Source organism: Phocoena phocoena, chromosome 3, assembly GCF_963924675.1.
Source record: "Phocoena phocoena chromosome 3, mPhoPho1.1, whole genome shotgun sequence".
NCBI lineage: Eukaryota > Metazoa > Chordata > Mammalia > Artiodactyla > Phocoenidae > Phocoena > Phocoena phocoena.
In genome coordinates this window covers 57,464,393-57,478,331 of record NC_089221.1, presented here as the reverse complement: position 1 = coordinate 57,478,331, position 13,939 = coordinate 57,464,393, and the positions used below count along the sequence as shown (strand labels likewise).

The 13,939-nt window shown below is 37.2% G+C and overlaps 2 protein-coding genes across 2 annotated transcripts in view; both read right to left on the bottom strand.

Annotated features, from left to right (window-relative positions):
• LOC136120178 (transportin-1-like) overlaps nucleotides 1–775 on the bottom strand; it is a 33,700-nt gene extending 32,925 nt beyond the window's left edge. Inside the window, exons 1-2 of the mRNA XM_065873653.1 lie at nucleotides 699–775; nucleotides 149–230 (exon numbers count right to left, since the gene is read on the bottom strand). Of these exons, the coding sequence (XP_065729725.1) occupies nucleotides 149–230; nucleotides 699–775 (159 nt within the window). The remainder of the gene's footprint in view (nucleotides 1–148; nucleotides 231–698) is intronic.
• An 815-nt stretch (nucleotides 776–1,590) lies between these two features.
• Nucleotides 1,591–13,766, bottom strand: LOC136121041 (transportin-1-like). Its single transcript, XM_065874837.1, has 5 exons — nucleotides 13,662–13,766; nucleotides 10,823–10,898; nucleotides 6,715–6,864; nucleotides 3,702–3,808; nucleotides 1,591–1,746 (listed from the first exon to the last, which is right to left on the bottom strand). Exons 1-5 carry the CDS (start codon nucleotides 13,764–13,766, stop codon nucleotides 1,591–1,593), a joined length of 594 nt encoding a protein of 197 aa, XP_065730909.1.
• Between the last annotated feature and the right edge of the window lie 173 nt (nucleotides 13,767–13,939).

Sequence of the window (13,939 nt, the reverse complement as noted above, 5' to 3'; positions counted from 1 at the left end):
TGTACCTAATTTTAATACTATCAGAAATAATTTAAATATTGACAGCTCATAATTATAAATTATCGTATTTATAAAATAAAACTATATGCAATGAACAGTTTCTAACCTCCTCAAAAATAAGGTGGGGTGGGGGGAGGACAAATCTTACCTCAATAAAGGAATCAATATGCAACATCAGAGCTTGAGTTCTACTGATGATAAACTGATTGACACAGGCAACAGCATGAGACCTAGAAACAAAATTCAAAATACACTAACTGAAGAAGCTCTGCTCCATTTACAGAAGACTGGCAAGAAATTAAACGTTCCTCCATAAAAACATTACAGTGTATGTACAGCCGTGCATGCACACACACACCCCCTAAAAAGAATGAGTCAAAATTCCCTATGTATTAAACATTTCCTTCCCATTCTTTCCGTGTTAAGTGAAAAATGCAGGTTGTGGAGCAATATGTTAATGCTACTAAGAAAGTGGAAAAGCGTCTGGAAGGACATGTTCGCTCCCAAGAGTGGGAGGTTGGATGGGGACATAATGGGAATTATTTTAGATTTTAAAATAATGCGTATGCATTCCTTCTGAAACTGAAAATGCGGACGGTTCTACAGCCTATGTGTTCTGACATAACCTAATCTAATCCCATAGCAATTCTTAATGGCACTACTGTTAAAAATATACCCATAATCTAATCACTTACTACCTCCACTTCTCTAGTCCAAACCATAATCTCCCATCGGGACTATGCCAAGAGGCTCTAACTGGTTTCCCAATTTCCATTATGCAAAACCCTACCTGTTTGACACACATATAAGATCACATAATATCCTGGTTCAGATTGCTCCAGTAGGAATCTGCCAAACGTCAAAAGGTAAATATTTTAAGCTTTGTGGGCCACATAAGACCTCTGTGGCAACTTTATTACCCACCCGCCCACTTCAACCTTTTAAACTATGAAATCATTTGTAGCTCATAAGTCACGCCTGAATTTGGCCACACGGGTCACAGCGTGCCGATTACTGGCGTAAACACGCCCCTGTAATGTGCTACTCCCTACCCCTCTAGCTTCATTTCCTACTGTGCTACAAAATCGTTTTCTTCTGTCACCCTAAAAGGTTTCTTCCTAACTCCAGGGACTTTGTACTGTTGTTCCCTCTTAAGTGATCTTGGCTTTGATCGTTCAGAAAGCCTTGCTACTTTACTTTGTTCAGGGTTTCTGCACAATTGCTGCCTGTGACAAAGAATGTGCTGCATAACACACCTGTGAATCACTACCTAACCCTTTATGCTCGCTATTTTTCCACAGTATGTGTCAACCCCGACAAGCTCTGCAACACACTGAATTTCAGCCTCACACAAAGGACTTTAAAAGCCTGACTGTTAACCATTATAAATGTAATTAACCATGTAGATGGTGGATAAGTGTCACAGTTAATGAAAATTTCAGCAGAGTGACATTTCACAGGCTGTCATTAGAGGAGTAGATTTCAATTATCAAGTCCACCTCTATAGAACAGCCAGTTATCTTCTGCCGATCGCAAAAATACTAGGTAGTGCAAAATAAGGGAGTGGTCAGGTTCTTATCAGTTTATAAATTAATATTGGCTATATAGATACCTTATTTTTGGACTACTGTGCTTGAAGAACTGTAAAAATTTAGGAATCATGATGTTGAGAGGACGATCTAAAACATCGCTATCTAAAATCTCAGCAGAATCTTCACAAATCTTCTGAAGGGCACCAAATGCTCCCTGTAAAAGACATTTCAATGATTAGAATTAAAAATGAAGCCATTTTAAAAGCAAATTGAGGAATATTCACTAATTTGTATGGATTAATGTTCCCAGTTTGCATAAAACCTGCATCATAAAATCCATACATTTAATCATCAGCTATAAGAGAAATTTATTATACCACTGAGTTATTTAAAACCTCAGTTTAAATATAATGGTACATTTTAATTTTAGCATTAAATGTCTTACAATTAGAATTTTGATCGTCAGGGACTGTAAATAATATCATCTAATTTATAAACTTAACTTCTGCAGTATTCTTCCCAATTTTACGTCAACAGTAATTTTTCTCTTATTAAATACCAGTTTGTTAAAACAATGTAACTATGTTTACGTATAAGTGCATTTAACCATTGTACCACTTCTCTGTTTGAAGCACAAATGGAGGTCTTATATTATCATCAAAAAATTATTTATATGTAAACCATTCATTGACAAAAGTTGTTAAAAGGGCAGGAAATTCAATTTGGTAATTTCCCCTACAACCACTTTACAACCAAGTGGCTTACCTAGAGAGCTCCTGTATATAATATCTAACTTACCAGTTACCTCAACCACCTACTTTACTCTGCTTATAATTCTATCAGCAGCATCCTGGGACTTATTCTCTACACTACAGGTTAATTTAAGAATACTGTATGACTTAGTAGCTCCACAATTTCATGATTATCAGTTTAAACTTTATATTCTTGGAAAGTGCTTGCTTAAAATTTTGGCTTCCTTTTATGTTATCATTATACCAAAGCACTATTTAAATTTTAATCAACTGTTACCTGATGGCTAAATATTATTATTTTAGTTTTTCTGTAACCTTCCAAGGCATTACTAGAAAATGTATATATGAGAATGCAAAGTTGTTTTCTTTTTCTTTGAGGGAGGGAGAAGAGTGACTTTTTAAGACTCCTTTTTGCTAGCTTTCCCTCTCCCTGGTCCTCTCTTCCCCAAGTCGGATCTGGCAACAAAATGTTAAGTCAAAAAGACCACCTGATTCCTTTTTATTAGGTTATTTTTGTACCTGCCCTGCCTCCAAGCCTTGCTCTTTTTTGAGAGGGAGATAAGTCACTGCCTTAAGAGAGGCAAAACACCTAAAATGATTTCTATTTAAAACAGATGTCTATCCAAACTGGAAGCCTGCTAATGAAAGAAATGGTTAAGGTACTCATTAAGTAAGAAATTATAGGAAAAAAAATCCATACAGATTCCCTTTCATTTCCCCAAATAGAAAGGTTGTTACTGATTTGATCAGTGGCAAACAAGAGATTATAATTAATATATAATTAAAACTATACTACAGGGCTTCCCTGGTGGCGCAGTGGTTGAGAGTCCGCCTGCCAATGCAGGGGACATGGATTTGTGCCCCGGTCCGGGAAGATCCCACATGCTGCGGAGCGGCTGGGCCCGTGAGCCATGGCCGCTGAGCCTGTGCTCCACAACGGGAGAGGCCACCAGTGAGAGGCCCGCGTACCGCAAACAAACAAACAAAAAACTATACTACATATACCTCAGGCATACCATACAACAAGAGGCACAAAAACAACTTAGAGACACTGAAACTGTACCCACAGTCTGGGCATTTGGTAAATTTAATTAAGTCCATCTTCAAAAAATACTACTTCACCTGATTAAGCTTGACAATTGCTCTGCTGATTACATATACACACATACACAAGAATAGTTTTAAAATACAAAAAACAGAAGATATTTCCTTGTAGGAAATATAGTAAAGAGGTTTTATAACTTAACGGTCTTTAAACAGTAAGATACACGATCACTAACAGAAAACAAAAAGGTAACTTTAGGCTTCTAAGTTTTGAAGTTATATGTTTCAGAGGAATTATTTTTTCTCAATATTACCAATAAACATGAAAAGAAAAATAGAAAAGAAAAATTATATATGAAGCAAAAATCCTTACCTCACAAGTGTTGTAATCTTCAGAATCCAACAGGCTACAGAGTTTTGGTAAGAGGTCAGGCCAATTCTGCAATTCTCCCTTGGAGGCTATAGTTGTAATCAAAATACCTTGAAAGAAAACACACCCCTTTAGGAAATCTGACTGCATTATGTTAGATACTGCCTTGTGAACCACCACAAGCCAATGTGAGTGCTCATGTTTGCACGTGCGCGCACACACACACACACACACACACACATACAGTTTAAATGTTCCAAATCAGTGTACGACTTGCAAACCATGTCAACAGTAACATTCACCAAGGATCACTGTATCACCACAGTACATCTGTGGAAACTCCAACATAAATCAGATCCGTTTCTAATCCTGCTTGCCAACACTTCACCCTCTTTGTATTTTTAACAAGTACCTGTACAAGACTACAACCTGCTCTTCTCCAACAATAGTTCTACTAATTAAAATTACCCCTATTTTATAAAAATTATATACAAAAGAGTAGAAAGAAATACACCAAAATGTTATTAGCAGCGCTTAACACTGGATGATGAGTATGAGTCTATTAGATTCAAATAAAAACACACAAAAGAGGTAAGAACAGCTCTCTGACTTAACCTAGGATCAAAGCCATGACTCAAGGCAGGGAGAGAAAAAGTAGATGAGCCATTAGCCCAGAACATTCCAAGGATGAATCACTGGCAAAGTGATCTTGGATCATGGAGGCTACTGGCACAGGCTGACTGATCATGTCACTCTGACTGGATTATTTCAACTGTGCTGTGTGGCTTAGCTGTAATAGCTAAGGATCATGCAAATACAGAAATATGTATGTAACACAAAAATTTTGTGTATTTTTCTCTGCCTTAGTAAATTTAGTATTAGTAACATAATGTAATATGCCTGGTGATTACAGATCTTTTAGCACCTTAAGAGTATAAACAGTAGGCAAATAATATGTAATTCAAAATACTCTGTATTTTTTACTCTGTAAAAAAAATTTAAAAGAAGAGAAAAAGTTCTCTCTTCATAGTTATTTTGAGAATTCAGTGAGATAGGCACACAAAATGCCAGGCATATAGTAAATACTCAATAATTATTATTGAACAGCAAATTCTACTGTCTGTGTGTATAAATTCTCTTTTGAGTTTTCCAGTTAGTTTTGAGAAGGTTGCTCCCAATGGTAAAGAGTTAAAAAATGTAAAGAGTAAAGTTGTTAGCCAAGATTTACTCTCCACTAAAAAAATTAAATTACATGGTAAGGGTCTTAAAATGATAGCATTTTTAAGATATAACCCGTACAATTAAGTGGCCTTCTGGTAAGATCAAAAAGCAGCGAGACTAATAGATCTGTTCCTTCTTGCCATGTATTCTTTCCTGAAGTTAAGACATGAAAGAATTGAGGGAAAGAGAAATTTCTGGATCTGCCTAAAGGAAACCAAACATGTCTTAAAACAAGCAATAATAAAAATTAAATACAAACTAAAACTTGGTACTAAGAGTCTGCTGACATTCATGACTTCTGCTGAGAGAATATTAAAGAATGTTGACAGACTGACAAATTCAAATTAATTTGGCCCCATATAATCTCATCCACTCTCAAAAAATATTCTAATGCCAACGCAGTTGCAAAAAGTGAAAAATTGTAATTCTCAGTGTTTCAACAAAGATGGGAGTGAAAACTGGTGTGCTTGGCAATACCTATTAAAATTTTAAATGTTTAAAAAACACACTCTGACCCAGTAATACCACTTCTACGAATGAATTCTATAGAAACTTTCTCACCTGTGTATGAAATACATAAAAGGATGTTCACTGAAATAATAAAATTACAAACCATACATTCTTTAACAAGGAGAAACAATTTTACACCTCTCTAATGGATTACCACACAGTCACTGAAATGTGGTCCTTCCCAATACACTTCCCTTGGCAAGATTTACCATATGTACTGTTAAGATTAAAAAAATTTTAAGAAGACTGGTATACACTGGTACACCATCCATTTTACCACTGTCAAGAGTCTGGTAGAAAATCAGGAGTATATGAGGGTCCATGAGAATAACCTAGGGAGACCCTTTCCTCAAATTATAAATGCCCTCTACATATCCTATTTAAAATCAGCGTTAATAATGGCAATGTTTAATATTTGGAGGGAAGTTACAGAGCCTCTGCTTTTTGAGTAAGAGATGAACTGGGTACTTTTCAAACCTACCATGAGACAAAATATACAAAGGCAGAGAACTTTTAATGAAAATGACTGACTCATTATGGAGGTTCTTAACTGAATTCCATTTAACCAACCTGCCAGAGGAACAGAAGCTTTCCAGGTCCTTGTAAAACATAGCTGCTGAAACCCCATGGCATATGGAATCTACCCATTAGTGGGCTATTGTGCAGTACATGTCTATTTCCGCTTCTACCAGATGATGTGTGTGCTTACCCACAGTCAGCTGTATTGGCTCCCAAACCTACTTATTCCAGTTACTATAAACTAAGCATTTTAACAGTCTTTCATAAAATGATAGAAAGTTGTTCTTTCACTAAAAACAAGTTGAACACTGAAAAGACTCAAAAATTACTGTAATTAGGTACAGACAAGGCAAATATGAATTAAAAACAAGGGGGGGATATAGTGAAAATCTAAGGTCCTGCACGGAAGATGTTTTACAAAGAAGTTTTTCTTCCCATGTAAAAGAAAGTGAAACTGGAAAGTATACCCCATGTATGACCCAGGAAGACATAATTAAGGAACCCACAGAAAAAACAGTAGTCCTAGATGAATATCACTTGTTACTGCCCCACTGTAACCAACTTTGATTAAGCAACTACTAGTGAACCTGGTCTCACTGGATTAAGAGAGCTTTTAGTAACATTATTTCAAAAGCAGCAATGAAAAATTTTCCCCATCACAATTCAACATGAAATGGATGATAAAAATTCCTAAGGAAATGGTCTGTCGTATCAGAAACCAACCCACTTAAAAACAGGATAAGCAAAATTGTGACAGATTACTTACCTACAGTAGCTCTAATCAAAGGAGAGGAGTCACCGATATTGTTTAAACATTCACTCTTAATAAAGTCTGTTACACCATTTGGGAAGTTCTGAAAGTGTGCTTTCACGTTATTCTTCAAAATTAGACCACTCAAAGATCTTGTGGGTTCATCTGTAACAAAGTAACAACAGCACTGTTTTAAAGTAGTTTTCATTTCAAAATATACCAAGAACGGTAACTTTAAAAATGTATTCAGAAACTGATTGTAACATTTCATTAATTTGCTATAACCAGGAAAAAAAAATACCATAAATGATTATCCAAGGATTAGCTCCATGATTTATAGTTCAGGGTTTCTCAACCTTGGCACTATTGACATTTTGGGCCAGGTAATTCTTTGTTGAGGAGTGCTGTCCTGTGCACTATAAGATGTTTAGCAGTATCACTGGCCATAGGTGCCAGTATTACCTCTCCAAGTTGTGACAACCAAAAATGTTTCCAGATAATGTCAAATGTCTCGTTGGGCAGTGGACACACAAACACACACACACACACACACACACACACACAAAACTGCACCTGGTTGAGAACCACTGATTTAATTTAAGAGTTAATTTAGTTTATATATGGCCAATGTACTCAAGCTTTATTGGAACTTGATATAAACATCAAATTACAGATCTGAAAGTATTAGTCACTAAAGATATCCTATTAAAAAATTAAGTGGACAAAGAACATATGGGATCACCTTCACATACAAATAACTGCCATTCATTTATATCATGTCTTTCACTTGCCTCTGAGCTAAAAAAAAAAAAGGGGGGGTGGGGAGTAAAACAGTATTTAAATTTCCAGAAGTTTTTAAAAAATACAATCTACGTAAAAGAAGTTTAATCCGTAGATAGTACTAACAAATTTTCCAAGAACCAATTTAATATTAGAATATAACCAATGCTTTAACAATTGGCCTCATCACCAACAATATTAGCAACAGTTAACATTTTCTGAATGTTTATTAGGTACTAAACACTGCTAAGTGCTTTCCAAGTAGTTTGCATTTAATCCTCACAACCTCAAGAGACAGGAATTATTATCTCCACTGCACAAACAAGGAAACTGAGGCCTTTGCCAAAGTCACACAAGGCTACGAAGTGGGGAAGCCAAAACATCAACCTCAGGAGTCTGGCTCCAGAGCCTACACTTGATGCACGGTACAGGATCACCCTCCTCAAAGGGCTGGAAGACATGAACAGCTGGTGTATTGAACACAATATGCTGTTTCAGCAATACTGTTTTACATGCTTTATTAAAAAATAAAACCACCCAAGCTTGTTCTAGTTAGTAGTATGCTCTCAAAGTCTGATCCGCATTGAAACGTTCAGGGGTACAGGACAGGAGGAGGCAAAAAGATAGTGTTTCCTTGCATATAAACCCCATTCAAGCCATCAGAGCAATAGAGCCTACAAGTTTTTTATGCCACCCTCTAAAAATTTCTTCCTGGTTTCAATTACCATCATTCAATCAGTAACTTATAATGAAACAAAAACACTTCTAAATTCTCTTGAAAGTTTAAAACTTCCATAAAATAAATGAATAGATTTATTTAACTTTATAAATTTAACTTCCTCGAGCAATAAGCTTTTCTTAAGCCAGCCATTAATAATTCAGTCATGTAATTTTAAATGGCATGTGTACTTGTTTATAAGAAATACACTATATCATTTTTACAATTAAGATTACAAGATGAAGTTTTAAAAAAATCAGGAGGTGTGGGCTTCCCTGGTGGCGCAGTGGCTGAGAGTCCTCCTGCCGATGCAGGGGACACGGGTTTGTGTCCCGGTCCGGGAAGATCCCACATGCCGCGGAGCGGCTGGGTCCGTGAACCATGGCCGCTGAGCCTGCGCGTCCGGAGCCTGTGCTCCGCAACGGGAGAGGCCACAACAGTGAGAGGCCCGCATACCGCAAAAAAAAAAAAAAAAAAAAAAAAAACCACGAAGTGATATGATTTAAAATTAAAAACACAAAACATTTTATATCAAAATACTTATTTTAATTAAAAATATCCCCAGTCCCAAATTCATTTAGAAGAGCCCAAAATTAACCACGTCCTCTTTTTAAAAAGACTACTTTACTAGGTCTCAATTCTCATCTGTAAAGTGAGGGAAGTAGATGAGCTAATCTCTGAGGTCTCTCCACATCTAAAATTTTACTCCATGATTTAGTGTAAACAAATTCACATGAGGAATGGCAAAAAGGTCCCTAAATAAATAAGCATTTTCATTTCAAGAATTTATTTACGTTCCTTCTCTAATATGGATGGCCACAATGCTAATTTTTTTAAACAGAAAACTAGATATAGCAAACTTGTGTCCCAAATAAATGAGTAAACACAGGAAGAAATACTAAGTATTACATAAAATCCTTTCCAACATTTTGTGGTTTTGTAATTAATAGGTCTTTTGGGAGGCAGTTACATACCCAACCTCTCCTGCTATTTGAATTGTAAGTTTGTCTGCTTTTAAAAATACTTGATGTACCCTCACAGCCCAAGAAAGTTTTAAGAAAGAGTATAATATTATACCAATCTTAATATTTGGAATTCAGGATGAAGACATGACAGAATAGATGACTTGGTGAAAACAAACTTAAATTTTTCAAGTTAAACAACATAGTTTAGCAAAATTCATTTACTAAATCTTTAAGTCCTTATAGAATTATCTGATTACAACTACGATGTGGGAAAAATAAAATTTCTATGTTAAGAAATAACACATCACATTAACGTATATTTATCAAACTAGGAATATTAATTGCTGAATGTAAAGATATGTTGAAGGACTTTCTAGTTTCTTAAAATTTAAAAATTTAAAGTTTCTCTGACATGCCTCAATCACAAATTAAAATCCCTAAAATTAACTAGAAAATTTGAAAATAATTCAAAATAAATCATTATCCTGTGCATGAATTATTAAAATCTGAATAAACACAAGATTAGTGAGATTTTAAGGCTGTTAACCCACTCGCTAGTGCTTGGAGTCGAAACCTTATGGACAGTCTGATAGGCTAACACAGGCATTTTGTAGCTGAAAAAAGCAAGAGATGAAATGAGTGTCAGAGTCTAAGACTTATTTCTCAACTCCAAGTGTAGTAGTTTTTACTAATTGCACTATGGCTTCTGAAAGGGTATAGTGCTTTCATTTAGAGGCCAGTCAGTTGCTCAAAAAATACCTGAGTGCTTCTGGGTGTCTGACAATGTTCCAGGAAGGGAATACTCAAATAACTCTACGAAGAACACCTGTCACTACAATGTAAGCGCCACGAGGGCAGATTCTCATTTATTTTGTTCACTTTTATTGCCCCTGAGCAAGCAAACTGCCTGGCAGAGAAGAGGTGCTCAATAAATACTTGTAAAATGAATAAAGTCGAGATGGACACACTACTTGTATTAGAAACAATCAAATGATCGTGTCATTTAAAAATCAGATGATCATTTCATTTAAAAATCAGGCTGTTATAGAGGTAATTTAAAACTGTTGTAGAATAGTTAATGAAAAAGTTTCATGTATACTGTTACAAGGTTTAAAAAAGTTACAGGAGTCTATAAATGGAACGATCCTTTTTCTGGTTAAAATTTAAAACAGTACATAGCCATATAAAGGAGTATAGAATTAAGAGATTAACAATTGTCTCTGAGTGATGGAATTACACATGACTTTTCATTTTGGTTATATGAACTTTTAATCATACAAATATGATCACACATACAGTCAGTTATTTAGCACATCCTGTATTCAATCTGTGTATTAAAAGAAATCAATCTCTATGACATTCATGTAAAAGGACTGAAGCAAAACACCAAAACACCAAAGTAGACTTTACAACATTCTTTTCATTTGCAAAGAATGAGTGAATTTATTACAAAAACACTCAATTAACAACTGAATGCTCATTAAGCATCCAAATGCTTAGAGTGATAGTAACTCTTTCATTCCACATGTTTAAAGCAAGTGGGTTACTACAAAGTGAAATCCTTTGAAATAAGTAACCCTTCGTATATTTTAACACATCTCAAAGACAAAATCTGAAGTGTAAGAAACCTTTAAGTAGTTACCACACAAACCCTACTTACCTTCAGATTTTAATTTTGTAAGAACAAAAATCAGGTAGTTGTTAAAGTCTGGATATTGATTGAGTTGTTCCAGTTTCTAGAACAAACAGTAGTTAAGGAAACTTCTCAGTGTAATCTAAGGAAGGAATTAGGCAGTTTTAACCTAAAATCAAGAATCTCTTTTGTGATTTTTAGCCTTGCATTTTTTCCAGTAAGAATAAAAGTTATCTTATTAAAACCATCCATATGCTATTCAAGAACACACCAATGGTTAAACCTCTTGTGCGCTTTATGGCTGAAATATTAATATTTTACATCAATTATATTCAAGACAACATAAGCCAAGCTCCACCTTCAGCAAGGCGCATATCATATGAAAAAAATTTTCAAAACAATTTCTTTGATTTATTTGAACTTAAAAAAAAAACCCTAATCAGAAAGGTATTTATAAAATAGTGACAAAAATGAAAAGCATCTCAAAGAAAGAAAAACAAGTCTCTTAAAGATCACTTAGGGAAATTAACTTTATAAAATCGCCTTTTAACTTAAAGTGCTTTTATTAGACTCATTTGTTCTTTAGAATTCAAAAAGTTAAGATAAAATGCTATTTATGTGCAAGTCTATATATCAAACCTTATAATATAACAGTGTTATAAAATTACCACACTGCAACAGTTCTACAGTTCTGCCCCCCCAACCCCCAACAAGACCTAATGTTTCCAGTGACACCAACGTGCAGGTATTTCATTCTGTTGGCAGGCAACAATGACATAATGCTCTATGTCTTTCTTCATGCCCTCTAATCCCTAACATGCTTTTTAATAACACCTCTAATTGTGTTTTATTAGACAGAATTTTCTCAACAGACCTAAATCTTTAAATTAAATCCACGATACACACTCTAGGAACACCATATTAGCTACTTATTATACACTAGAATACTCTCAGCGTTCAGTGCTCAGAACATAAATTAACTATCAAAATACATTTCTCTAGAAAAATTCCAAGGTGTACTTTCTTTGACCAAAAAACCCTAGTGATTTATTTCTTTAGTGAACAGCCAAGATTAACAGCATGCTGATAAGCTAATAATCTTTTATAAATATTTCCTGATAAGGTTCACTTTCTTAGGACTTGAGCTATCTATCCATAATAGTAAAACGGTCTTTCTGAAAGTGCTCAAGCCTATACAAAAACAATAATTACATTCCTTCCAAAGGAGACATAAAAGAACTAGGTCGTTATTAGGCACTCTGAAAATATAAAGCAGTATTTTCAAAATACTATTAACCTTTATCTACTGAAATTTAATTTGTTCCTTATGCAGAGGGCATACTATGCTCCAGGCACACAGAATAAACCGTAAATTTGATTCCTAGCGCACGCATAGTACTGAGCCTATAAAAGGTACTTAATAAATATGTACTAAAACAAAAAATTATGACATACAGTGCTGTACAAGAAACCACAATGCAGTTTTGGGATTGGCTAACTTAAGAAATTAACTGTCACATAGCGCCTACAATTCATCAAATATCAACTTTTATCATTTCTACAGCTATGACAACACAAATTAAGACTGAGCCACAACGTTTCAAATACAAGCTCCAATACACCCCAAAACAACTATGCTTCCCTCAGTACTAGCAGTATACAAGAGAAATGGCTTAAAAAAAAACCAAGTAGACCTAAATCATTAACACCTCCATTTTAAAATAAGCAGTATTAATTAACCAAAAGGCTAGATACTTACCTACTGACAAGTTTTAAGTTACAGCAATGTAGTACTTCTTTGAGAAACTTATTTACCAGAACTTCTCAAGTAACTGTATTTAACTTAACGTTTATAGTGTTTTAAATTTAAATACGTCCAAACTACGCCAAAAGAGCTTACTTACCAAATTCCATACTAAGCAATTTTCCCTGTTTATTAACAATAAAAATTGAGTTTTTTTTTTTTTTTTTTGCAAACAGCAGACTTAAGTTTCCTAAACAATTAACTTCGTCTTAAAATAAGAGATAAAACGGTTATTTCTGATCGGGTGAATTTGTTTCCCTTATTGGATGCAGCAAGCAGCTTTCCATTTGACCACAGTTTAGGGCACTACAGAAAGCACACAGTAGAGGTTTTGCTTCTTCTCTTAAGCCTTTCTGCATCTAAATCCGTAGTAAAAGGACCAGCAAACTCGGTCAAGACTTGGTAATTGAGCAGACCGTCTTGAGCCAAAGATTTAAAAAGAAAATCTCACTTGGGAGGCAGGGAGCTCGCAACAGGTGTTGGCACGAACAGCCCCGGGGTGAGGCCTGAGACCCCTCACTTCTTGGTTTCCAGCCCTTCCGGGCAAGGGCCTGGCAGAAACCCCAGGCCCAACACCCAGGCGGTTCAAACCCCGCGCCAGCTCCACCCCACTCAGGCCGCCGATCGCCGCCGCGCATACAGCGCTCTGCCCGCCGCCCCCTCCGCGCATTGTGTGGGCCGGGGCGTCGGTCGGGGGTCAGCGCCTGCACCCGGCTGCTCCGCTCTCCACCCCCGTCAGCCGGTCAGCAGCGGGCGGGGACGTGACGGGCGGCCGACTCACATGTCGCGATCGCGGGCGGCGGCCAGCAGCCCCCAGCCTCCCGCGGGCCGGAAGCCGGCGGGCGCTGCGGCGCTCCGAACCGGAGGCACGAGGGCCGCGTGCGCGAGGCGGCGGGCAGGGGCGGCGGCGGGCGGGCCTCTCCTCACGGGCTGGCGGATGGAGGGCGGAGGGATCCGGGGAGCGGGAGGAGGGGGAGGGGCGGCAGGAGCCACCCGGCCGCCGAGAGCGGGCCCCGCGCAGAGCAAGCTGCGCGGGCGGCGGCGAGGCCTCGGAAAGGATACTTGTTGCACGGTTCTCTGGATGGTGGTGTCGGGGGACTGGGACTCCTTCAGCAGCTGCAGGATTTGCTGAAGCCCTTGCTCGTCAGGTTTCCACTCATACTCCATCTTGGTTTGCTGCAAATAAAGCCAGACACAGGAAGAGACGGAGCAAATGTTACTCCCCGTGCACAGGCCCGAAGGCTTCCCGCGCCAAGCACCCCCCCTCCTCCCCGCAGAACGACCCCTGCGCTCCCCGGACCTGCCTGGGGCGCCCCGAAAGAAGTCTCGGACGGTGAAAC